The sequence below is a fragment of the Alternaria ethzedia genome, assembly GCF_023757985.1.
Source record: "Alternaria ethzedia strain BMP 0044 chromosome Unknown scaffold_7, whole genome shotgun sequence".
NCBI lineage: Eukaryota > Fungi > Ascomycota > Dothideomycetes > Pleosporales > Pleosporaceae > Alternaria > Alternaria ethzedia.
Window position 1 is genome coordinate 751,632 of NW_026056200.1, and position 25,306 is coordinate 776,937.

General features: G+C 52.3%; 9 protein-coding genes across 9 annotated transcripts; 4 read left to right on the plus strand and 5 right to left on the minus strand.

Moving 5' to 3' along the window:
* Positions 1 to 213: 213 nt before the first annotated feature.
* J4E87_004067 (uncharacterized protein) lies at positions 214 to 1,667 on the minus strand (the record flags this gene model as incomplete). Its single annotated transcript, XM_049375690.1, has 2 exons — positions 214 to 1,278; positions 1,329 to 1,667. The coding sequence occupies 2 exons, from the start codon at positions 1,665 to 1,667 to the stop codon at positions 214 to 216; spliced, it is 1,404 nt and encodes a 467-aa protein (XP_049234675.1).
* A 643-nt stretch (positions 1,668 to 2,310) lies between these two features.
* J4E87_004068 (uncharacterized protein) lies at positions 2,311 to 4,649 on the minus strand (the record flags this gene model as incomplete). Its single annotated transcript, XM_049375691.1, has 2 exons — positions 2,311 to 4,168; positions 4,222 to 4,649. 2 exons carry the CDS (start codon positions 4,647 to 4,649, stop codon positions 2,311 to 2,313), a joined length of 2,286 nt encoding a protein of 761 aa, XP_049234676.1.
* A 964-nt stretch (positions 4,650 to 5,613) lies between these two features.
* On the minus strand, positions 5,614 to 6,466 carry J4E87_004069 (uncharacterized protein; the record flags this gene model as incomplete). Its single annotated transcript, XM_049375692.1, has 2 exons — positions 5,614 to 6,283; positions 6,336 to 6,466. The coding sequence occupies 2 exons, from the start codon at positions 6,464 to 6,466 to the stop codon at positions 5,614 to 5,616; spliced, it is 801 nt and encodes a 266-aa protein (XP_049234677.1).
* Positions 6,467 to 8,987: 2,521 nt separating this feature from the next.
* On the plus strand, positions 8,988 to 9,807 carry J4E87_004070 (uncharacterized protein; the record flags this gene model as incomplete). Its single annotated transcript, XM_049375693.1, has 2 exons — positions 8,988 to 9,457; positions 9,510 to 9,807. The coding sequence occupies 2 exons, from the start codon at positions 8,988 to 8,990 to the stop codon at positions 9,805 to 9,807; spliced, it is 768 nt and encodes a 255-aa protein (XP_049234678.1).
* Positions 9,808 to 10,708: 901 nt separating this feature from the next.
* J4E87_004071 (uncharacterized protein) lies at positions 10,709 to 12,297 on the plus strand (the record flags this gene model as incomplete). Its single annotated transcript, XM_049375694.1, has 5 exons — positions 10,709 to 10,955; positions 11,007 to 11,585; positions 11,635 to 11,754; positions 11,809 to 12,156; positions 12,212 to 12,297. 5 exons carry the CDS (start codon positions 10,709 to 10,711, stop codon positions 12,295 to 12,297), a joined length of 1,380 nt encoding a protein of 459 aa, XP_049234679.1.
* An 837-nt stretch (positions 12,298 to 13,134) lies between these two features.
* Positions 13,135 to 14,269, plus strand: J4E87_004072 (uncharacterized protein; the record flags this gene model as incomplete). Its single annotated transcript, XM_049375695.1, has 2 exons — positions 13,135 to 13,153; positions 13,206 to 14,269. The coding sequence occupies 2 exons, from the start codon at positions 13,135 to 13,137 to the stop codon at positions 14,267 to 14,269; spliced, it is 1,083 nt and encodes a 360-aa protein (XP_049234680.1).
* Positions 14,270 to 15,618: 1,349 nt separating this feature from the next.
* On the minus strand, positions 15,619 to 19,422 carry J4E87_004073 (uncharacterized protein; the record flags this gene model as incomplete). The annotated part of the gene is made up of 4 exons (XM_049375696.1): positions 15,619 to 16,358; positions 16,412 to 17,121; positions 17,174 to 19,254; positions 19,318 to 19,422. 4 exons carry the CDS (start codon positions 19,420 to 19,422, stop codon positions 15,619 to 15,621), a joined length of 3,636 nt encoding a protein of 1,211 aa, XP_049234681.1.
* A 2,705-nt stretch (positions 19,423 to 22,127) lies between these two features.
* On the plus strand, positions 22,128 to 22,944 carry J4E87_004074 (uncharacterized protein; the record flags this gene model as incomplete). The annotated part of the gene is made up of 3 exons (XM_049375697.1): positions 22,128 to 22,209; positions 22,271 to 22,766; positions 22,818 to 22,944. 3 exons carry the CDS (start codon positions 22,128 to 22,130, stop codon positions 22,942 to 22,944), a joined length of 705 nt encoding a protein of 234 aa, XP_049234682.1.
* A 337-nt stretch (positions 22,945 to 23,281) lies between these two features.
* On the minus strand, positions 23,282 to 24,943 carry J4E87_004075 (uncharacterized protein; the record flags this gene model as incomplete). The annotated part of the gene is made up of 1 exon (XM_049375698.1): positions 23,282 to 24,943. One exon carries the CDS (start codon positions 24,941 to 24,943, stop codon positions 23,282 to 23,284), a length of 1,662 nt encoding a protein of 553 aa, XP_049234683.1.
* Positions 24,944 to 25,306: the final 363 nt, after the last annotated feature.

Below are 25,306 nucleotides of genomic sequence, written 5' to 3' on the forward strand. Positions count from 1 at the left end.
TGAGCTGTTGCCATCCACGCGCGATACTGGCAGCGCAGAGTCGAGACGACGCCAGTTGAGGTCAGACAATACGAGGGCATCCAAGTCCCATCACCCAGCATCGCCTTGGATGTATGAATGGGGTTCTCTTACAACTACATTGACATGGGTTATAGCATCGGAAGCCGAGTAATATCGAGCGATCATAACGCCTCAACCTACACCTTTGTCCGATTACCAGCCCCTCCATCGGGCCCAGACATCCACGACCGTATCTCCACCCGCGTCCGAGTCGACCACAAGATACCACCCGAACCCAGCGCCAGCCACACAAGCATGGTTCGGCCAGACCATAACCTTATCCCCGATCGTCAACTCGTTGCATTTGCTCCTATCGCCCTCCCATGTCAAGATACCATGCTCTTGGCTGATGCGTCCAACGATCCATCCCGTCTTGCCCTCTCGCTCGTCGTATATGTGCTTAGCGGAAGCATTGCCTAGTGCAGGCGTAACAATACCCCATCCGGGGTAGGACTTGCAAGGTTCGCGACCCATCGCTAGAGAGCCAGCGGATACCAGAGCTTCAGGCCTCGATCGCTCATTGTATACACTTGTTACTTCGAGCAACATCCGGATACCAATGTTAGATTTGGAGAGAGGCTGGAAGGACGACGTGGCTCCACTAGATGAAGTCGGTGGCCTAGCGTGTGTCGCGACTTGTTGGCAGTCTAGCAACGGGTATACCCCTGCATGCAGTTCAACGACGTGATCTTTCTGCAGACGTTGGAGTACGTCTTGGAACTCCTGGACCTTGGGGCTGGAGCTGGACAGCATGTTCTGTGCTGCTGTCGCTGTAGGTGTTGCGCCTACACTCAGTACCAACTTTCCGTCAAAGCTCTCTGGAACAGCCTTGATTGCTGTTTCTAGACCGACAAGTTCCTCGATAAGACCGTCCGCGGCATCGTCTTCTGAAGATCCACCGTACGAGTGTCCGAAGTGCGAGTAGAAACCTTGCAGGAAGCATCCAGATGCTGGCTCCTGGCTCTTCTCTACTACTGTCTTAACAAGCGATGGGAAAGCCGGAGAAGAAGTCTTGATGCCAGCGCGTTCATAGCCCGTGTCGATTTTGATGAAGACTCCTATCTCCAGCTGCGTGTCGGAGACAGCAAGTCGCTCGTGGAACTTGAGAAAAGCCGCCTCGTTGTCGATGATGACACTGACGGATCTCGGCTGCAATTTCGAGGCCAGAGAGATGAGACGCGGGATACCAGATTGAGGCACTGGTACACCGTAAAGTACCTTGAGAGCAAACGTCAGTGATGCCTATGCAATTGTGATATAAGACATACGCTAGCTTCCCTTCCCACACCCTGCGCATAGCACAAGTACGGCAACAAGTTCTCCGCCTCCGCAATCGTACTAACGATGAAATTCGCCGGTTGGCTCTGCTCTGCGCCTACTTGCATCTGAGAAAGCTCGAGCGTTTTGTGGCTCTTGACGTGGGCGCGAAACCCTACTTTGAGCTCCGCACAGATGTTGAGCATCGCATCGCAGTTTCGCCGTATGATGGCGCGATCGATCACGATGGCTGGTGTGGGCAGGTCTTCGAGCTGCTTGCTTAGGAACTGTGATAGTAGGGAGGCTCGTGAAGGGAGCGGGTAGAAGGGTAGGGGGTTGATGTCTGCCATCTTGAAATTCGAGGTGGTGTTCAGCGTTTAAATTGAGAGATCGAGGTGGCCGGTGTTGATGTTGCTACTCTTTTGATTAAGCTGTCGGAGCGCTTTATATATCCTCAATCAACACCGTCGCATAGATTTTCTAGATCAGGCACCCAGTAGTGAGTCACTCTCTTCCTTCTGGGCGCAAGACCAGATAGAATCTTTCCCTGACTTTGTTGTGATGATGCTTATCGGCCGTAGGCGTTAGCCGTCGGAGAAAGAATGTGCGGTGCGGATCGGCCGCGCAGCTTCGTCGAACAAGAACACGGTTTTGCAAGGCCGCGGATGGTCAGAGGGTCAAGTGAGTAGTATCCTGGGGGTAACAAGATATACTATCGTCGCGATACTATCTCGAACGGGTTCGATGCGCAATAAGCTTGGGGTAATAGCTTGACGTTGGGTGCGGATCTCGGCGTTAGTACGGAGTGGGGTGCTGCATCACGACGGGCCCGATGGACAAGCGACTGATAGGCGACAACACAAATGTTCATTGATCAAGATGTAAGATTTGAATTGATAGGGTGATAAGAGGTACCGAAAGTCGTTATAGTCCGGGAAAAACAGGTGCGAGCCTCCAAGGCATGATCTAGCGTGTAGACCGCCGAAACCCTTCCTAAGCGCCCGGCCCTGGCCACACACTACTCAATCTCCTCCTTCTTCCCGTCATTGCACTTCCTGGACTCACACTACGAGTACCCATGGCATTCGCTGCGAAACTGTTTTCGAGGATAGCGTCTTCAAGGTCATCCTCCTCTTCGATTCTATGCACTACGTCCTCTGGTGGCTCCTCTTCGAACACAGCCTGCAAATCAGCGTGCGGACTCAATTGCTTCCAGCTCCTCCAGAAACCGATGTCTTGCAGCCAGGTTGTGCGTTTGGAGGGCCCAGGGCCGTTGATGCTGAGGTGGCGACGGGGCTTCCACAGATACCTACGCTCATAGTAGTTGATGGTGAGGAGAATAGGGAAGTTCGAGATACGTATCGCTGAGACGTTGATCTTGTGGAACCAGCGGGGCGAAAGTATGAACTTGAGAGGGAGTAGAACGATGAACGCCAACAGGTTAAGGGGTGGACGGTAGGCGAATAGCGAATCGGACTTGACACCTTCGAAAGTGAGCACGGCGCGGCGGAATTGGATTTCGGCCGTCGCATCTGCTGCGATCTTGCTGAACGTGTTGGACAGAATCGAGACAAGGACTGTCAAGAATAGCGTGTTACCCAGGAAAGCATAGATCACCATCAGGGTAGGACCGAGAATCTCATGGAACCCAGGAGCTTCATCGATGCCTTGGCCATCCAGACCGAACCAAATCCAGAGCATCCATTTGGAGATAGTGATGGAGTTTGGTGAGTCTTCGTAGCCGACTTCGGGGTTGCTGATGCTCAGCCATTTTAGCGCCAAGAGGAAGCCGCCAAAGCACCATACAGCGATCAGACTCAGTGCTGTAAACTCCTTGACCATCGCCCTCAGAGCAATGAACAACATGTTCTCGGGCATAAGGTTGAATGCGATACGTGGGAACAATATTGGGGACGCGACGGCAAGAACGTCGAGGGCTTGTCTACCCGTTTCGTCTTGATTCGTTATCCACCCATGGCACCGCATGCCGAGATAGATGAGAAATATGCCGGCGAATGTGACGTCCAGGAAAGCCCAAAGTTCTTGTGTGTGTACCTCCCAGCCATGCTCAAGGCATGATATGAGCTCGTCTAGTACCCAGCCGCTGCCGTAGAGTAAGAACGTGACCTCGGCAATAGTCAGGTAGTGATCTTGTCGCATGGTCATACACCAGCAATAGAGTGCGAGCAGTATGAAGAACTGTACAACCTCGATGATGTTGCGCGTTCTCGGTACCATGAGGCGATACTGGTTGAGTGTCGGTGCCTTGCGTGGATCGTAAAGCGAGATGGGCTTATACTTGTAGTGATCCGGTATGATATCCATGTAGACGGTTGGAGTGTATACGATTCGTCCCCGATAGATAGCGTCAATGACCTTTTGGCTCGCGGAGCCAGCTAGCAGTACCTTGCTTTCAGACACGATAGCCACTTCTAGCGCCGTCAATTTACCCTCATTGTCACCCTGGCCCTGGTACTCTGATATGTGTCGCGGTGGACAACGCTCTTCGGGCGCGCCTTGGAACGGCTGGAATGGAGCTACCATGATCTGTGCTAAGAGTAGTAGGCCAGCTTTACCGGTAGACTCCTCGTCGTGCCGTCGCAGTACCTTCATGGCGACCAGCTCGCAAAGGTTGGCACGCGTCAAATCGACAGTCTGGTGATGTTGCTGGAATTGCTGTTCTCGAAGAAACTGCATGCGATTGACGAGTAGACAGTACACGATGGATATGTCGTCTTCATCGTAAAGACGGTCAACCAGTGGTTTTACAATAAGAACGTTCATTCGAGGCTCTCGCAGCTGATCCACTGTGTACGGATCTTCGATGACAGCCAAGACGAGACGTCGTATCCTGGAACATAGTCAACATCCGCGGTGCGACTCATATCAACTGCGTTGACCTACCTGTGGATATTGAAATATGTCCTGGTGTTGTTGTTCAAACCAGGCGTACTGGCTGTTCTAGGGATCATAGGCTCACCCTGTCCGTTGAAGCACCCGTCAGATCCAGCGTAGTCTTCCTCGGGGAGTAGAGTCTCCTGCTCCTCCCTGTTCTTGGCCGATCGTAATGCATCGCTCAGCGTCCTCTGCGTCTCCATCATATGAGGGCGCTTCAAGTACTTTCTGAATTCGATGTGTTTTGATGGCTTCCGCTGAGGCGAAGGCCGACGTTTCGGCGAGACCTCCTCGCCACCATTGCTGGAGGGTGCAACAGCACTGTCATTACTGTCGTGGCTTTTGGTGGGATTCGGATTGAACGGTGGCCGAGTGAACGTGCCGTAGGCAGGACTGCCGCTTCTGTTCCAGTCTGGGTTTGATGTTGGGCCTGACATATGAGACTTAAGTTTAAGTAATAGCGGTAGTGAGGTTTCCTCAGGCTGCACAAAAAAGAGCGGGTCCTTCCGGGGGTTGCGGCAGCGCGACAGAAGTAGATAAGCCTCACGTCTGAAGCGTGACTGGCGGAGGGTGCTGCCGTCTGTCGAACTTCAATGCGCTTCGCGCGTTGCGAAAAATGGATTTAAAGTCGCTCAATGTTTTTGGGCAGGTAGTCTCGTCACGATTGAGGGTTTTGGGTGGCTGCCGATAAGGTGAGAAAAGAAAGCATGGCGCTGCGCCGGTTGAAGGGTCCGCAAGTGAAGTTTCACGCTAACGTGATCGGGCGAGATCTCCCTGATCATCCGCGACGTCACCCAGTGACAACATGGCGAGGCTGTCGGTTATCGCAGCAGCGCGTGTACAGCCATCATCTCCATCTATCAACTATCATTCTAGGGTTCTTGCCTCACTTTCACGAAAGGCGTGACCTCGCCCAAGTGGGAAATGAAGAGCTGCTACCTCGCCTTCGCGCACGTGAGCTGCGCTGTGCACGACAAGCTTCCATATCGACACGGCGAGCTGCATTCCAGAAATTCAGCAATACGACCAATGGGTACGAGAACGACAGAAATGAGGCGATTCTGATGCTTGCTATAGAGGAACTGGAGCTCGTAGCTTGTCACCCAGGTATCCTGGGAAAGAGACACGGACGCTGGTCAATTGCACATTAGAGCAGCGTTCTTGAGTATGCATATCTGGCTACATGATGTACCTCTGTTGACCGCTACATCTATTTCCCGACCCAAGCTGTCAGTCTCAAGACCCCATGATACCTACCCACCTCTGGTCTGCTGAGGTTTCTCAATCGGACCGACATGCTTCTGCGGCAATTACATCGACGTCCTGCGCCGTCCAAGACCCTTCCTACCGTGCCTAGTCGTCTTGTTAGCGCTCTATTCGTTCTGTGAGCCTCACAAGTACTTACTGGGTAGACTTCCTGGCGGAGTTGGTTGCGGTCTGGGCGAGCTGCTGGGGGAAGATGTAGTTCCGCGGGTTGGCAGTTCTGGAAGGGCCATGTGCAAGGCTACGACGCCTCGAATGGCCCAACGAGACGTTGGTCATGAAGTTCTTGTGGAACTTCCGGTGGGGGATATACCACTTGATGTTGGCGAAGTCAACGTAGCAGTCTGCTAGGAAATAGCGCAAGGGGTCCCAAGCCAGAGTGTAGTAGTAGACATGGTTGATCACGTCAGATCCAGGGTGGTATCGATAGCCATTCGGCCAGATAAAGTGGAAGTTGTCTACAATGGCGCGAAAGACGATCTGAGCGGAGGTAGAGTCTTCCATTTCCACGGAGAAGAGGTAAAGACTGCTCAAAGTGATGTAGCGAAGCCTGGCGACAGCGTCCATGGTCTGGTCGCCAGCAGTCGGAAACTGTCGTCGGGGAGGCTTGTTGTCGCGAAGGAGGACGATGTAGTCACTGATGAGACCTGGCGGCCGGCTTCTCATGTCCACCTTGTCTTCGCGGATCGTCTTGCACTGTTGGGCAATCTTTGCTGAGCGTTCGAAAACGAGATCTCGACATAGTTCTGCTTGTGCGACATCTCCACTGTTTGGCAAGCGGTGGAGGAAAGTAACCATAGCAGGTGGCCTGTTGGAGATGTGTTAGATAAAGACGAAGAATTTGATAGTGGGGCTTTTACTCTCTCAACGCATCCTGCGCCTTGAGGAATTCTAAGAGGAGTCGCTTGTCGGCCATGGCGAAGGAGATACTTGTTTGGTCCTGTTTGATCAAAAGGGTTCTGTGTGCGACCAAGGAGGACGGGCGGAACATCTTGGGAATAACTTCAAAATCGTTTGCCCGGTTTAGTCACGTTGTGGCGCACGGAACCTTTTCTTTCCCTTTCTTCCAGTACGTCATTCGCTACAATTACGCTCTTTCAGTAATCACCGCGCTCTAGGTGCTGTGAGCTACAGCGTCGATGTGCTGTAATTCGTCGTCTCTATTAGCGGCGAGCGGCTTGAGTACATGTTCACTTGGCAGTTTCCAAGTCAAGACGGTACCTAGGATACATGCGCAAAACGAAACGAGGACAAACATCATAGACTGCAACGTATGAGTCTGAATCTAGTACCCGTGTGCGGGAACCTCACCAGATGATATCTTCGCTTTACTGATAGAGTACTGCTATATCTTTCCCTTCCGTATCCAGCGAAATTCTAGATCGCAATCGTAGTCTCCGGAATGATCTTCGTCTCAGAGACCTGAGTATAAGATTACCAGTGAGTGTAATATTCCCATAACAGCACCTTCGGTCACAATTCATCGACCGGGCCCTCAACGTAGTATACCGCTATGAAGTTATCAAAGTCCCTTAGCTGAGCGTGATTCCATATCCAGTAATGCGTTCCATCTGGGGAGACGTCATTGACCCAGCCCGCATTTTGACTTGCGATGTAATTTGCCGCCCTTCGATTCGCTTCGTTTATCGCTGTGTCAAGATCGTTGCAGACACATTCCGTAAACGTACTTTGATGTATCAAGGCATGCTGATCGATGCATCGTATGCCGGTGAAACCCAGAGTAAAGTGATACGGGGGTATGCGGCGACACACAACCCATTTTTGTACCGCCGGTTCGGGCAATGGTTGCACTGCGAGAGGCATGGGGTGGCCATTCGTCAATAAAGTAGGTGCAGACATGGAGCGACCATTTGTCAATGAAGTAGGTGAAGACATGGAGAAGACCACTTAGCGGAAATCAGATGGGAAAGTCGAGCGATGGGTACACATTGTGCAGGAGGATTCAGAGCGCCACTGATAAAGCCCAATAAGTTTGATGAGAGTCACGAGAGACAACAGAGTGACGTAAATCACCTGTTTGTAGACCGACAAACATACCTACTTACGCGCCGCATCACTCTCACGTAAAGACTGACCTACTCAACGTATATCTAGAATCTTCTACGAGCACCTTCATTGCCGCAAAAGAAGGCTTGTGCCCCTAAGGAATCTTCTTACTGTACGCCGAGTGATCAAATCCAAAGTATACATCGTCTTGTGTGATCGTCGCTGCTTATCGCGGTATGAAATACGTCGGCCCATAAGAATGTCTCGAGATCTTATCTCCGCTGCCCAGGCCAAAGACGCAATCACCCATAGCCACACTTCTCATGCTATTCGTGAATGCGAGATACCAAGTCGACCACGAGCAAGACGTCAGATTGAGCAAAGCAGATGTGGCTCACACAGGACGCCAATGCAAGCCTACCCACCTATTGCCGCGCTAATGTTATTATCTATTGCGACTTCGGCGTAAGGAATGGACAGGACTACCCTATGTTCGAGGACTGTGCCTAATTCTTCGATCGGTCCGGGGAGATTATGGGGGCTTTGCAGAGCGTGGAGTCCTCTGGTCTAAAAATGAAGAAAGACCATGATATTGTGCAGCCCTGACCTGATCGCGTCCAGCCTACAACAGCCAAACACGAGTCCGAAATCCTTTGTGCTAGTAGTTCGAACGACAGGGAGCAGTGCATGAAGCTGAAGGACGCAAAGTAATGTGAGCCGAGCAAACGCGAGTACAAATGTTCAATGCGCAGATGGAAGGGTCGCCTGGCGTGTGATGCTGAATGCGGAGTTTGAGCAGCGCAGTCCGAGATAACCTGGCTATCTAGATAGCTTGGGAGCTGATAGAGACTTCACACTGAAGGCCTTGGGATGGTGCGTCGACTGCGAGCGATCCGGTACCTACCTACGTAGTCTGATCAGAAGTAGAAAGGGGTAGCGACAGCGCGACGTCCACGTTGGAGTAGATGAGCTCCATATGTTGAGGTATGCCAGTATGACATGAACCCTTCGGGTAGTGCCTCGGCATCACCTGATTACGCGATGCCTCGCGAACACGGCCGTTTGTACACCGACAATGCCATTATCCCACTTGAGTCAATAGCGCCTACACGGAGCTTCTCTCCGGTTCAAAATCGCGCCATTCTGCTCAAATCTCGTCGTCTGTACAACCATCGTAGCCTGTATTTCCGGTCGCGCAGCCAATGAGAGCCCCAGATTCTCCTTCATGGTACTCTCAGTCACCTGGAGATGGCGCACCTGCCGGAAATAGAGACGTGACTGTTTGTAATCGTAGGTGCCTGACAGGCACCTATCCGTATTGAGGCAAGCGGACCAAAAGGACCATCGCAGCGGGAGATAGACCAGATATCCGGGTCACTCTCGATCGATCCTCAGCCTCGTCTCTCCACTTTGACCAAGCTCTTGATACCTCACTGCTTTGCAGAGCCTCATCATTTTGCTGAACCTCTTCGCTGAACCTCTTTTCTTTGCTAATACCTTTCGCGATGGCCACTAACACTTTCAAAGACTACTACGCGGACCTCGGTCTCCAGCTTGGCGCTTCCACTGATGCCATCAAGAAGGCATTCCGTGAACTCGCTAAGACGCATCACCCCGACAAGTCCGGTGTAGCAGATGCCGATGTCTTCCGCCGCGTTCGCGAAGCTTTCGAGCAGCTCACCAACACCGAGTACCGCACCGAATACGACCGCACCTACATGCGTAACAAGTACCAGACTAGCGCTCCCACTGAGCAGACGAACCATGATACCGGTAACGAGAACTTCGGTGGCAAAGGCCCCGCCAACTACGAGGCTAGTAGAGCATACGAGTCCGGTAGAGCAAGCCCGCCGCCTCAGAAGCCGTTCCGCAAGCCATACGAGGCAAGCTGGCAGTACTACCTGGGCAAGGAGTATACAGCATGGCAGGAGAAAGACGCCGCCTACCGCATGAGGCACCCTGGGGCCTATGAGAGGTATGTAGGATCCATCATCTCCAAACCTGATCTTTGCTAATATTCTTTTCAGTCCATTCGAGGGTGGGCCTCCGACCCCCAAGCCTGGAGCGAAGGCACATGGCATGGTCGTGCAGATGTCTCACCCCTGCGGCCAACAGACGTGCATCTACAAGAGCACGGCATGGCGTCTTCAGGTTGGCGGTGATGACTACTGTGTTTTCTGCATGGCCGCTCACACCGGCGGCATGAGATGCCCTGGTTGTGAGGCCCTGGCCTGCAAGGCGTGTGTGGAGAAGATTCGCGCGCTGGAGCGGAGCCCTTTCGAGGGTATGAGATCCAAGGCCCAGTACTGTTCCTCCGGTGGTTGAACAAGGAGTAGAATTGTGAGAGGCATGAGTGGTGGTGGAAGATGTTCAAGGATGGTTGAATAGGCTCCAATTTACCAAGGAACAGATATTCATGTACCAATCTGTAGTCCCAAGCTTCTCTTCATTGTGAATACCGCCTGCAATTTACACCCACAGATACCCAGAGCACGTTCGCGAGAAAATCTCACACAAAAGAAAACTGAACAGGTTTGCCGCCTACATCAATGTAGAAACGTGCAAAGTGTGTGACCTAACGTCAATGTAGGCTCCAGGGTGTTGGATGTGTTCTTTGAATGAGGTGTGAAGATGGATGTATCCACGATGGGGTGCCGTCATATCTGAAACCAGCCCCCTTGGTTTCACGCGGCAGCTGCTCGCGAAGCCGCGGTCGGTTGTTCCTGCCGCCCCTGACGGCGCATTGACCCCGCACAAACCAAGACCTTGCATCATTGACGCGCCCAGCCGTCCCACATTTTAGAAACGCCGTGGTGTGTCACTCCACTTATTGACGCGCAAGCCCCCCAAGCCTATCGTCAGCCCGTACCGGGAGGGGACCTCCATGTATGACGCCCGGCGCTGTGCTGCTCCGCGGTCCATGATTGGGATCAGCTTGGCCGAGTGCACAAAGCGGCTATTCTATTCGGGACACCATCAAGTTAGCATACCGTGTTCGTATCTCCTTGTCCTAACAACGTGAGCAGTGGCACGGGACAAGGACACTAATTCATTCTATACTAATCCCTTCGATTCACTGGGCCATTTCAGAGCTAGTGCTGTTTACAACATCTTGACGAATCGAGACCTTGACCTTCTACATTCCTTTGTGTTTTGCTGGACATACACTCATCCACAACCGACCGTCGCCCTTCGCTCATTTCAACAATACAAGTCCACATTCAACATGGACCTTTATCGAGCTACATTCGCTGGATCGCTAGTGCTCAATGCACTTGCTTTCTACCAGTCGCACCGCTCACGCAAGGCGGCCGTCGTAGAGACTGCGACTACGGAAAAGAAAGACGAGCATCAACATGTAGAGCCGGATCTAGAGGGCTTGAGCAAGCTGAAGAAGCGCTTCTTCCCTATTTATTTGCTCGTCAATGCCGCGGACTGGCTCCAAGGGCCGTACATATATCCTATTTACAAGGGTATGTTGGACGAACTACTGTTCTACAGACTGACCGCTAACGGATATGTAGATGAGAAAGGACTCTCGGAAGAAACAGTCGCATTCCTATTCCTTACTGGGTTCATCGCCGCCGGCATCTCCGCATCTTTCGTAGGCGCACTCGCAGACCGATATGGGCGCAAGACAGCATGCTTGGGTTACTGCGCCCTTTACTCTCTGTCCTGCGCCACTCTCCTTACCAACAACATCTACGTTCTCTTCTTCGGTCGCATCCTCGGCGGTGTTTGCGGTACCGTCCTTTGGAGCGTCTTCGAAAGCTGGCTAGTTGCTGAGTTCAACCATCTCATGCTGCCCGATGGTGAACCGCACCTCAGCGCGATATTCAGCACGATGACCACGTCCAACACATGTGTAGCCATTGGTGCGGGTATCTTCGCTGAGTGGGCAGTCAGGATGGCAGGCACCGCAAAGGCGCCGTTCATGGCCTCCATTGCGTGCTTGAGCCTGTCCTTCCTTGCCATCTCGAACTTCTGGGGAGAGAACTACGGTTCAAGCAGTCGGAGAGCATCAGAGACTGAGGGGCTGCTCCAGCAGGAAGAGGCCACCCCAGCTCCTCCAGCTACTTCTGCTCTCCGGACTATTCTACGTGGTACGTTGAAGCCTCGTTACCTGAGATTGCTTTATTAATTGACATTTAGATCGCAACATCATGATGCTTGCGTTGGTCTCAGGATTCTTCGAAGGATCTCTGTTCCTATTTATCTTCTTCAAGTTTCCGGCGCTGAAGCTCAGTCACAAGTTGGCGGGCTCAACAGATGGTGAGCAGCCTTCTATCCACTCTATGCAAGCACAACCAGGCTAACACCAACCAGAACTGCCATTTGGTCTCATCTTCGCCATCTTGATGTGTTCGATGATGTTTGGTTCGCTCCTTTACAAACATCTCTCCACATCTGCCTCACCTGTGCCAGCACAAAAGATGCTGACAGGCATCCTCGCAGTCTCATCCGCCTGCTTCTTTGTTCCTGGGCATTTCCGGGACGAGCGCGTCACGCTATGGTGCTTCTGCATATTTGAGCTGTGCTGCGGAGTTTACTACCCCGCAATGGGCTCTTTGAAGAGCAAGCTCGTCGAGGACGGCTCAAGGGCCAGCATTTACGGCATTCTTCGCATTCCGCTCAACGTTTTCGTTGTGCTTGCTTTGAGCACTACGAAAGAAGGTAAGCATCGCCGCTTTGTGTGGGACAAGAGGCCTAAAACTAACAATGAGTCCAGGCGAAGCGCATCGCGACACCGTATTTACCACGTGCAGCGTGCTCTTGGTGGCGGCTGCCATCGTCGTTCACAAGACCCTCACATGATCTCATTACAGTTTCCACTTTCCTTTTCTGTCCCCCTGCATGGCACTAAAACTAAACATAACCTCGGGAGTACGCATCCATCATCAGAAAGCCTCGCGCGAACCGGAGCAACATCCAAGATAGTCGCATCGCGAAATAGCGATTTACATGTATTATACCCACAAGTCCATTGATAGATACCATTGATCCTATGACATCATGCTTGCGACGCGTCTGGAGTGTGCGTCTTGAAACGCGTGCGCCGTGCCTCAGCTGCAGGAGCAGCAAGACAAAGACACGGACGAAACAACCGCCCATGTTGATCAATCGACCCACATCTGCCCCGCCGCCTCATCGTCCGCCGTGCGGCTAGTCATCCTCCCCGTCGTCCACTAGTCGCAGTGGTATCCTGACTGGTGCGAAGATAGCGGCGTGCGGCTTGAGCGGGGTTTCGTAACATCTAGCCCGTACGGGTCTTGGATGTTCTTGTTCGATCAATGCTAAATCTGTAACGGGGGTCTACCTGATGTTTGGTTGTGATAAGCGCTCGGCAGATGTACACGTAACACTGTTGGCCTTTCCGCTGTTCTTGTTTCGCGTATCCTTGGCATATCTAAAGGACCGATGTCCACCATGCCGCCAGACTAGGAGTCAAGTTGTCTGGGGCCTACTTGTCGTGTATCTTCAAACCCTTGGCTTCACTATTGTCTCCTCCTTCTTTCACTCTTCTTTCTCTCTTTGTGTACGCTTGACGCGATTGTTACCTCCACCGATTCAACTCGGAGGTCACACATCACGGTCGTTCCTTCGACTCAACTCTGCCCACCAATCCCACGTCACTCTTTTCCACCTGCAAAGATGTTCAGGTCTTTCGGTGGTAGGTTCAACTTCTTCGTTGTCCTTTGAACACGTGCTAACACAACGTACAGCCCGCATATTCGCTGGAATATTCGTCGTCGTTTTCCTAATCGTCATTTTTCATAATGAAGAATCCGCTGGCACGGCACTACTTCCTTACCTCCCCGTCCTCCCATCAACAGGGTCCTCGCAACCCTCCTCCATCCTGCAAGCATGGATAAAAGACCGATCAGCGCTCTCGGAAAAGTCGTGGAAGAAGAGCGTTGAGCTCCGAGACCAGATGGCCAAGTCGCATCCGGACAACCCGAAGATTCCATTCTTCCCAATGGACTTCCTCAAATACCCCTTCACAATCTGGGACTTCTTCCCACCAACATGGACATGCCCCCACGACATCCAGCGCGTCGGCAGACTCGGTGACGGAGGAAAATGGGTATGCGGAATGAACATCTACGAGAGTCTCCCCGCACCCAAGTCCGCTTCCGCTACCATCGGATCGCAAGAACCCCTCGTGGACGCGCAAGATGGCCTGGTCATGTACAGTTTCGGTATCAACGGCGAGTCCTCCTTCGAAGCTGAGATGCTCGAGCGCGTCCCCAGCGCCCGCATCTGGGGCTACGACTTCTCAGTCGACTCATGGGGCCCCCAAATCGCCGAGAAGCATCGCCACCGCACCTTCTTCAAGAAGGTCGGCCTAGGCAAAGAGGACAAGCATGAATCCGACCCGCCATTCTGGACCCTACCCGCCTTGATGAAGCAGAACAACCACACCTACATCGATATCCTGAAAATTGATATCGAAGGCAGCGAGTACGACGCGCTAGACACGATGATGAATGCTTTCGACAACATGAAGACCGCATCTGGAAAATCTGTCCTGCCCATCGGCCAGGTCATGATCGAACTGCATCTCGGCGACGGCATCAATCTCGATAACGCGGGCGGCGGTGGCAGCATAGACTTTGGCCGCTTCAGGTCATGGTGGGAAAGGCTCGAGCGCATGGGTATGCGACCCGTGTGGATGGAGATCAACCTATTTGCTGTTACCCTGGGTAAGAGCAAGGCGAACCCGAGATGTACGGAGTACGTCTGGGTCAATGCCAAAGATCAGCGAAGTGTTCTTTGGAATGTATAAATAGCATCTGCTTCGGCAGCAGGATGAGCGGCGTTTGGAGCTTGACTCCGGCATCATAGATATCACGTTCAGCCAATTCATCCTCATTATTTTCTTTGACGATACGTGTTCTTAATTGCGGCGTAGGTTGCTTGTGATGTGGTTGTACATTCCTTGAAAACGCCGAGCTGTCGAACTGCCGTGCCCGCGGGCGACGCTGATGTCAGATGGAGACTTGTCTGAATGCGATCTAGCGTTTGGCTCTCCCAGCCGCGCCGCTCTCCCAGTGCCACTTCAACATCTTTCCATTGCGAACAATCCCCAAGACAAACAAAGACACATGTCATTATGCGAACACGAGTCCGCTCCGCCCCATGCAAGACTCCCAAGCCCTAGCAAGCCTTGTCGCAAGCCTCCCACCAGCGCCTCACATCCTGCGCCCACCATGACCGGGCAGCTAACGTTTCGGCGCCGAACTCCGTGCGCGTTACAAGATCCAGCCTCGCAATCAACCCGAGATTCTAAGCATTTGACCCGAGTAATGCTATGCAACCGGTGTTGTTAATACTGTGGTTCTGCGGATCCGCTGACAATGTGGTTGAAAGCTACCCCTCTGCGGAAATTGGAAGATCGCAATCAAGAGAGGGGTGTTGATACCGTCGTGGGAACTAAGCCGCGATTAGACTTCCCCATGGGGCCGCATCTTGAGCCGTCGCCGCCTTGTCGAGATCAAGATCTAATAACCGAGGAGAGGCCGGAGGTAAGCCCTAGACATGGAGGTTGGGAAGTGTAGAACTCCTTGCGCATTTCACCACATAAGCTCCGCTGAGTTGATGGTCCATGGATCACATAGTGCTAACTGCGAGGTCTGGGCTCTCACGACTCGTCTGAAACCACGCCTATCCGCGCTTCGTGTGTCTGAAGCGGCGCCAAGCGCCGAGACATTGACAACCTACCGCTTCTAGAAGTCTGACTGCCCGGGGAGAAGAAGGAGGTTCGCATCGCTGAAGTGCAAAGATTGTGCTAAGACGGCGTTCCAAACGATCTTCAAACATGAGGATATACTTCAGTTCGAAGAGACAGTTATCGAGGCTTTCGCGAAGGCAACACCAGAGTACACCGCTTTTGTCGAAGCGGGCCGGGCCGAACGCCGTTGGGAAGGGAACAAGCGTGCTACAGAGACAATGCACAAAGAGGCCTATAACCTGAGGTGAACCAGGTGTGCCATCTTCCTCAAGTTTGAGTCACGAATGCAAAGGCCGCCCACAAGTACGCCGCGTCCCCATGAAGCGCAAGAGGAAGTGCAAGCACATATTGAGTGTATAGGTATATTGAGACCTCATCTCCATTCTCGGGATCATGACCCATACCTACTCACCACTACCTAGTCCACTCCCGAAAATCTTGTCTATCCTCGTAGCTCTTTCCCATACCACCTCTCCCTTTCCGTCTTCTCCGCCCTTCTTCTTGAAATACAATATGCGATGCTGGGGAATGAACTCCTCATCCGTCTGCTCAGTCTTCCATTTCTCAAGACCAGTCTCCTTCGCGCCCAAAAAGCGGTCTTCATATCCGATGATGTAATCGCTCGGATCAAGACTTGGGTCCCAGCGTAGACGGTTGAGCACATCGGATGCAGGACGTAGTTTTGTTCTCGACAAAGGTGTTGAAGTGGGCTTAGGGCGCTGAGGTATGGTACGCTGAGGCTTGGTCTCATCGGCGTCTTCAAGGTCTTCGTCGACATCTTCTTCTTCGTCCGAGTCGGAATCTATGTCCATCGCGTAGACACCCCATTCTCGATCGTCCAGTCGCAAGCCTTTGACATCGCTAGATCTTACTAGCGAAGCATCGATCCATGAAGTGCTTGCATCGAAGTTCTTCTCATCGGTTCGCAGCTGCGTCAAGAAACGATCCAGTACCTTTTCCAGAGCTTGCTTGGCGACTTGCTTGTCGTCCGCGCTATGTGTTGAGACGGCTTTCTCGGATTTCGAGATGCCGATCAGGTAACAGCCTTGGTACTCTTTGCCCTCTCCAACGTCGAACGAATTGCTGTCGACGAAGCGAGCTGGCCAGATGTGTACTTCCGACTTGGGTATGGCTTTGTAGATGTCTATCAGGGTCAGTAAACGATTGCGCAACAGGTGTTTGGAATATGCGGCTTACCTATGACGAGCGAGATGCAGCGAGACTCGACCCAACCGACTAGGCTCTTACCCTTCGCCAATGTACGGCCCCAAAACTGGATGTCAACCTTGACGAAGTTGTTGTGGTTGCGGAGGAACTCTGCAGCTCCATGAGGAAGTTGCGACCCTGATTCTGGAGCAGATGGCGCACCGAAGAACGTCTCCCACGTCATTCCTGGCTCGCAAAGCTGCTTTTCGGCGGTCTTGAATGCCTTAACGAGCAGCTGTAAGCCGGGAACCGTAGCCGTATGAGCGATATTCGAGTTGGGTGCGTGGTAACCCAACACCACCATCGGCTCTCTTGCGCTGCGATAATAACGTGGCATCTTCTTGTGGAAGATGGCATCGTAGACCATGTCGTTCGTCCAATCGAACTGAGCATAGTGATGGAAGAAACTCGCAATGATGTCTGCAGCCGTGACTGGGCCAGCATCATGCCCAAGACTTTTGCAAACCCATGAGAGCATGAGCGTGATGTGTACGCCTCCAAGGAATCCGAATTTCGCACTATACATGCCGCGCTGGACAGCCCATAGCTTGATGGAACGATAAGCTAGGCGGAATGCAGAAAGTGACGGCAGTGTACGTTGAATGTATAGCAAATCGCGGTAAGGCTTGAGCTTGCGGAGTGAGAGAATAGAAAGGTTGAAAATGGGATCGGATGTCGGGATGTTCCAGAATTCATGCCACCTAGTTGCTTAATGTCAGCGTTGCTATATCGCAATCGTTCCATGAGACTCACCTCTCGACGACCTGGGGCGCAGGACAATATTGCAGATCCATGAATATGCCGTTGACGGACAGTTCGAGCATGGTGCCGGTGCTGGCCTCAACCTTCCGCAAGATCCTGACACCTTTGACTTCTGCTTTGGCAAGTCGTTGTCGAGCGAGCCGGAAGAAGGTCTTAGAGCTAATGGTGCCGATACAAAGGCAGTCGACGTCCGAGTCTGCAGTCCATACACCCAAGGCGTACGAGCCAACTGGCACTATAACCAATGGTATATCAGATTGCGCTGGATCTCCATCGTCTGATGTACCCAGTAGTATGTGCTGGAGGCTTGCAAGTGCGTCGCGCCGATTGCTCGCTTGATCTTCGTTCGGGAACATGCCGTGGGTCTCGAGCACTGAAACGAGGCTCGTGGTCTCTGCCAAAGTTCCATCCACTCGCTTGTGTTCCACGGCAGGCCGATTTGAGAAGGCTGCTTCATTTCCGGTGCTCGCGACCGCTTCGTTCACTTTAATCTTCGCTCTCACTCCATAATGGTCACTGGCTGCGACCTGTGCACCGTCGATCATCTCCGGAACGCCGAAATGGTTGAAGCGGTCTATGCGAAGTGAATCCTGCGACCGAAATAGTATCCTATCGTAACGCTGTGGCCGATCGTGAGAAGTCGTAGTCGTTCCTGCGGCCAGTCGGTTGTTCTGGGGATCGAATGTCGCGCCCTCTTCGCCCTCGAACACATCTCCAGATGCAGTTGTACTCGCTTCGTCCACTCCTTCAACACGGGCAACAGACCAAGCATCAGATAACCCCGCTTCCCGAATCTCGGCCTCAACTGTTGCTAACAGGGAAACAGTCTCGCTGGATATGGACTGGTCTTTGACGGAGGTCTCAATGGTGTAAGTCGACGTGACCAGGTTGAAATCCCCTGCGATGACCCATGGCTCGCTTCCATAGTGCTGTTCTAGATGGCGTATCAAAGTCCCCATCTGAGCTTTCTTAGTAGCGACTGAGCCATCAGTAAGACCGGCAGTCAAATGAACTCCAGCGACAACTAAGCTCCCCAAGCCCTTAGTGCCAGATGCCGTGACGCCTCTCAATCGCGCAACGACAGCGCTCTTGTGCTTGCGATGGAAGGGTACTGAATGCCAGCTAAAAGGATAGCGGCTCAGAATGACGACGTTCCGTAGACTGGGGAGAGGACCTAGATCGTTTTGGCATGGCGGACCATGCGAAACAAATGGGTATATGTGTGCAATGTCCTGACGAGTGAAAAGTAGATAGTCAAGAAAGTCGTCGGAGACCTCTTGCAGTACTAATATGTCGGCCGTCGCTTGTTCTGATAGGACGGTGTCCACAATCAACGGGTCGCGGTCATGGTCCGGCGGATACTCAGTGTCTACCAGGACATTGTAACTCGCAACAGTGATTTCTTCTGATTCAACCTCGATCCTATTCTCGCATGTGTGCGGTGACCATCTGGATTCGTTGGGATCGAAGCAGAGGGCTGGCACGTCGCGCACCTCGAAATCCTCAAGTAAGGAATCATGCTGAGTTTCATCGACATCCGGTCGGGGTGCAGCCGGATTCGATTTGGGCGTCTTTACCCAGTAGTCTGGAATGTGAGGTCTCCAAACATCGCCTGGACCGCCAATATCGATAGTTCCATACAACCGCATGTAATCAGTTGACAGCGCGCCAGTCGTTTTTTCACGAATAAGGATAGCAAGCGTGCCGACGCGGAAGTGTATGTTTGGTAATCTTTGAGCCTTGCGTAGGAGGTATGACTGTGAGAGCAGAGGATTACCCTGTGTCTGACCGATAGTGAGGTGGGGAGTAAATCGAGAAGGACCTTGGCCTAGTGCTTGCAGTACAGTCGTACGCAGCGAAACGAAAGGCGAGTCTTCCTCACCACGGTCATCGGTACCAAGAAATACGGTGAAGTTGTTCTTTTGCACGAAACCACCGGCTTGAACCAGTTCTACATCGATGGGTGTCGCTTGGGTGGAATGCTGTGCCAGGTACCCTTGAATCTGCTCTTGTGCTTTGGGAAGCTGCTCTGGTGCAACGAAAGGGTATACGAGGTTGATGTGAGGTGGCCACTAAAAAGATTAGACCCCTAGTCAATGTGTGCTTTCTCTGAATCCAGAGCGGGTCTCGCTCACCTTCCCATAGGCCTTGTCGTAAAGTTCCCGCAGCTGATCTACGTGACCGCATTGAGAAGCGGGTGGGATGATGCACAACGCTGTATCGTAAGAAGTCGTTGACATCCGCGCTGGAGGAGAAGTATGGTCGGTAGCCGCCATGTCTAAAAGCAGAACGAGATGCAGAGAAGACGATTGAAAGGGGTATGTCGAGTGCGTCAGAAAGGACTCTGGCGTCTAATGATTCTGATCTCTTGTAAGTGTGCAGCGATCTTTATGTCTTGTACAAGAGACACGCTCAAACACTTTACTCCACTCCGTTACTCACTCCGTGAATCAGCATGCTTCCCAATGAGGCGATACATATGACTCCGGGGGCTGTTGAGCCTCATGCAGGAGGCGCAGGCAGAGTGAGCAAAAGTGAGTCATTCGCGCTAACCAAAACGAAGCGGTCTCTGGCTTCAGGGCTGGGTGCGATGCTGCGAGAACGCGTGCAGTCGAACCTGTAATGCGATGGTATGTGTAACAGCATTGAGCGCACCGCAATGTGACTCAAACAAAGTCGGGCCTGTTCTCATGCAATGGCGAGTTGATGGCTGTGTGGCAGAGCTGCCATCGGCCCGAGGCTCAAGTGGGGTCAACCGCGCCTGCGCCTCAGAGCTGCGGTACCTACCTGCGCAGGCATCGCGAACAACCCATGCAACCTTCCCTCACACAACCTTGTCGCGGCCTCTGCCAGCAAGCAGCTATGGTCGGCTTTTTAGATCTCCCGAGCGAACTGGTCTTCAACATCATCGACCTTGTGCTCTCTTCACCTACTGTCTTACCGAAGAATGGCACGCGTCATCGGCCCAGCTATCCAACCGACGTACGCAGTCTTTACTGTGTACCGAGCCTGGGTTATTTGAAGGATTCAGGAGTTTCAAGCCTTCTACTAACTAGTCAACGAATGTATCGCGAGACCAAAGAATATCTTTTAAAAGCTCCGCGGAACTTCGAGGTCGAGATCGCAGTTATTGACGACCACTGGTTGTGGCCGACACGGCGCGTTGTTCCCGCGCGCGAGCTTGAAGGAACCATCGAGAGATTAGACATCAACATAATCCCGTGCTGTACCACGGATAGACGGCATCTGCAGACGGACTGGGATCACGAAGGCCGGCATCCAGCTGACTTGTCCACCTATTGGCTGCTTCTTGCCGGAGGACTGTCGTTCCCGTTGGCTCGCTTCTTACTCGATGATAGTTCGAAAAGACATCGATCACAAGTTTTCCGGGGTTTGGAAACATGGGTCGACCCATTGTTGGACGAGCACTTAGACGATGGCAGGAACATACCTGTTACTCGGATTGATACTGTGACTATCAATATTGATACGTGGAGGTATGGAAACGGCAACAAAGAGATCAGTCTTGCAGAAATACCTTTCCGTAAGATTAAAGGTCTGGCACATCTGGACTTTAAGGAGCTGTACCCAGTGGACTTCGCAAAGTCAGAAACCTACCTTCTCGAATTGATCAAATACATCGATGAGCGACTGTATGGTACGGGGAAAGTAGCGAAAAAGATCGGAAAGATACAATTTTACCTTGATGGAAAGTTGTCAAGAGAATTGAACACAGTGGTATGACACAACGGCCAAGCTGTACCGCAGGGCGACGCTATGTGGAACTCACAATCCCTCCTGAACGCAGACACCAGCAATGCCTAGCCTATCAGATCAACCCAACTTGCTTATCGTCGACATCGCGGTCACGGCCTGTTCACCCGACACATCACTATTTATCGGCATACAAAGCCGCACCCAGACGGTGATGAATATCATGGGGAACAGCCATTCTTACTTCGGTTCAAACATCATCCAGGACCGGAGCAATTGAGGAGTGATTGTTGAAGAACTGGCAGCGACTGGTCTGAAGTCGCCAACGACGAACATGACAGGAAGATGGAGCTAGGATGCATGCCGAATGTTTGACGGTATCAGGCGCAAGGCTTGACTCCCCATCAGGGCAGCACCAAGCGATGCTGTGTTGGCATTTGGATCCGAATGCGAGTAGCGCTCAACAAGTCTGGCAGGGCGAGCATGCAGCAGTTCGTCGCACAACCGCTTCTGGACGCATTGCGTATGGATTAAGGAGCGTATTCTGTTCACCCTATGCTCTCGCAATCTGGTTTTCGTGAGACAATCGGTTGACGGAACCTTAGCTTGCCTATAGCTTGAAGCCACAGAAACAAGCTTCACCACGATCGCCTCTAAAAAGCAAGCGCCCGCGAATGTGGCTCGTCATTCTCCGATGATCAGCTCAGGAATCGAGCGATTCGGCAGCCACGACGAATATGCCATTGGAGATCTACGAGGCTGTGACGCGCATGGAACTGGTTTCCCATGCATGGGATTTCCAAATCACGTTCAAGAAAAAGCATGGGGATTTTCAGTGACGTACTTGCCTGCAACAGGTTAGCACTGCTTTAGCGGTGTCACGTGCGCTGGTTCTCAGCCACCAATCACGCCTGTATCGTGGCTTGTTGTTCAAAGCTATCCAATCTCATGACGCGCCGTAGAAGCGCAAAGGCAACATGCCACTGCCGTGCATCAAGCCTAAGCGAAATCTCCGCGGTTCCAGGTTTAATTTGGATGCGGGGGGCTGGTACCGAAGCTGACGGTGACGGTGAGTGACGACCGTGTCAAACGGGCAAGAGGGGCCTGGTCTTTGTGTCACATCGCTGTCACCCCATCCTCAAAGCTATAAGATAGTAGATCTTCGCGCTGCCCTCATCTTCAGCATTCAGCAGAATTCACCAATCCATCAATACCATCCACGTCGACAAACATGGTGCACGCCCAGGAGCCCATTGACGGTCCGGTCGACTACCCAGTCACCGACAAGCGCGAGCAAACAGGTCTTCTTACGCGTCAGTAACTACCCATGAACTGGATGTGAGACATATACTGACTGCGTACACCCATCTTTAGGCTTTGTGCCGGACAAGCTCAAGAACACTTCCTTCTACCGTTGGTTCTTACGTTTCACACGCCTCCTACAATTCATCAGCTCTGTGGTCTCACTCGGCATCTTTTCTCAACGCTTATATAAGGTGTATCGCCTTGTCAACAGCGTCAAGACCTATCGCGGCATCAACGGCAGCTATGGTGCAGTCGAGGGCATTCTTGCCGCCGCCGTGCTGTATACTTTGATCACGATCCTACTTTCTTGCATCAAGAAGTCAGCGAACCCTGGCGGTCGAGTACTCCGATGGATCTGGGTACTTCTCGACCTTGCATTTGTTGGAGCATTCATCGCAGTGGCTGTGCTTACGCGACCGAACGGAGGTCTCGCTGGTGCTCGTCACTGCTACAGCCCGGAGCGTATTGCTAACGGCAATACTGGTGTTGTTACTGGCGCGACTGCGAGCCGTGATGACAGCTGTAACCTGCCGTGGGGCACCTTCATCCTGGCAATTATCAGCACGTATGTTCTCCGCTGCCCAAATCCCTGAATCATCTGCTAACTGGCTGCCAGACTCCTCCATGCCATCACCGCCTCCTTCCACGAGATTAGGGACCACCGCCGAAAGGCTAGGCTCGAACACGAGAAGGCCGTTCAGCCACAACACACCGAGGCCGCCGCTGATGGCGTCCGCTACTAGATTCTCAAACCGCTCGATGTTCCGTTAGAAAAAAGGCATGGAGGTTGTGAAGCACGAAGGTGTGCCCACACATTTCTACCAAGCCTCACGAACAACACACATGTATACCCATAGTGCATCAGCCCAGCCCTTGATGCATTATATTCTCACGATTTTTCACTTTAGCGAATGGCGCAACTGGGCCGGAGTTTCTGTAGTCATTGAGCGAAATAATTCTGCGTCCAACTAATGCAACACCTACCGTATATTCTACTCGAAGATTTCTATCAGATGGTAATGCCAATTCCGAAGTAACAAAGCTGGTGACGCTATCCATCTCGGTGACCCGCCCACCGGCCTAGAAATCGCTTAACACAGTCTTCTCAAACTCCTCCGCAAACTCTTTTGCTGGGGTGATTGCTCCAAGCCAATACCCACCCCTAGCATCCTTACCAACACACATACCAATGCCCCCTGAGCTTTTACCCCAACCGTCCACCCGTCTATCGTGACCGTTAACACTGATATACACAGGCTTTCCTCTGGTCGGCCTACTAGTCAACCCACCCTCATCGCCGTCATCAGAAACGACAGCAGCGCTGAAATCTGTATCAAACAACGTTGCCTTTGCCCAATTTGAGAACACGTAGGCTGCCGGCCCCATCTGCGGATCCGACGGAGGCGTAAGGTTTTGCTGTCCGTTGCGGCTGGCACGCTGCGAAGCTTCCACCGCCTCTCTATTCGCCTGCTCAACAAGATCTTTGCGAATACGAGCCGCAACGTGACCCAACGGCATACCGACAAACTGCTGTACACTGAACGCCGAAACGATTCCACCTGTGCAGTTTGCAACATATGCTTTTCCTTTTGGAATCAAGACCTCGTATTTGGATGACGAGGTGGATAATACGTCTCGCATGCCCAAGACATTGAGGATTATGATGGGTCGAGCAGGTGGTGAGTTGAGCAGGGAGGTGTCGGAGGAAACGAGATGGCGGATCAACCATGCTGAGAAGATGTCGCCGTCTGAGAGGAAGGGCTTTGGTGCGGAAGACGTTGAGGTATTGTAGGTTATTTGTGAGGCATCGAGAGATTCAAGATCGTGCATTGCTTCAGTTCGCAAGCGAGCCATGTAGGCCGGGGGCATGTAGAGCATACGGCCGTTCTGCGTTGTTGTCGGTCTAAAGAACCGAGAGTAGAGGTATGCGAGCGTCGTTCTGGGGTCTAGCAAGCTTGGAAGCCAGGTCTTGAAGTTTGACATCACCATCCAGATCTGAGATTGCGCTTTCTCTTGCACTTGCGTAGTGCCGGCACTCATACCCTCTGCACCCTGGTTGTCCTCATCGAGAGAAGCTCCAAGCCGCATCAATGGGTCGAAATCGTAACCCCAGAACTCCGGTACATCTTCGTCTCTTCCCTCTAACACTGCCGTCCAGGCTCTTAGTAGAGTTTGTCGTCCCATCGCATCAAGAAGCGTATGTAGCCAAGTCAGGGTGACGAGTGTCGCATCCTTGAAGCTCGCTACATGTAAGCCTAACTGCGCTTCGTCTGAAAAAAGCCAGTCATCAAGGACTGAAGTATTACCCTTCGCACTTATAACCCCACATTGCGACTCTAGAACGCCGAAGACCTGGACACTGTCGTTACGCTCGTTTGCAGTAGGAATCTGGCAACCAAGAGGATGGTCCTTCAATTTGCTGTCAAAAATCCCATGGGTGAAGTTGACTGGCGGGCGCTCTTTGCTATACTGTGCTGGTATGTGGTACTCAAGTTTATCGTTGCTGGTGTTGAGGCGCAGTCTCGCTCCCAACTTCCTCCAACCCGGTTTCTCCAGCAACCTCCATAATGCTGCGACAAGCTTCCGCTCATCAAGAACAGCGTCAAAACACATGGTGAATTCGACTGAAACGTTCCTGTTTTGATGCGTGTCGTCGCGGCTGTGGAGAGGTATGATGGTATCCGTGGGTATGCGAGGAGGAGCGACTCGCTGCCCAGTGAAGTAGTTCGATAGGAAGGACATGTTTAAGAAAGCGAAAGCTATCACTGGGTGCCTCACAGAAGAAGGAGAAGGTGATTTACCGATGTCGTATCAACATTGGTGCGGGCAGATACTTCAAATATATGTCTTGCGTCTAAGCGACGCGAAACCAAATGCATGTGCCACAAGCGATACTTGGGTACGCCCGGGCGGTATCTCACGTGAGAGGTATCGGATAGTCGATTGCCCAGGGCTTGTAGACCTTACATCCGCACTGATGTGTGCCTACTAGCAGTAGGGGTGCCAATCATATGTGCCTTGGTGTAGTAAAGGGCTTGGATTAAGTAGCCTACCGGTTAGTTTCGCATTAAGGCTGACTATACGCCAAGCCTCGCATACCGGTCA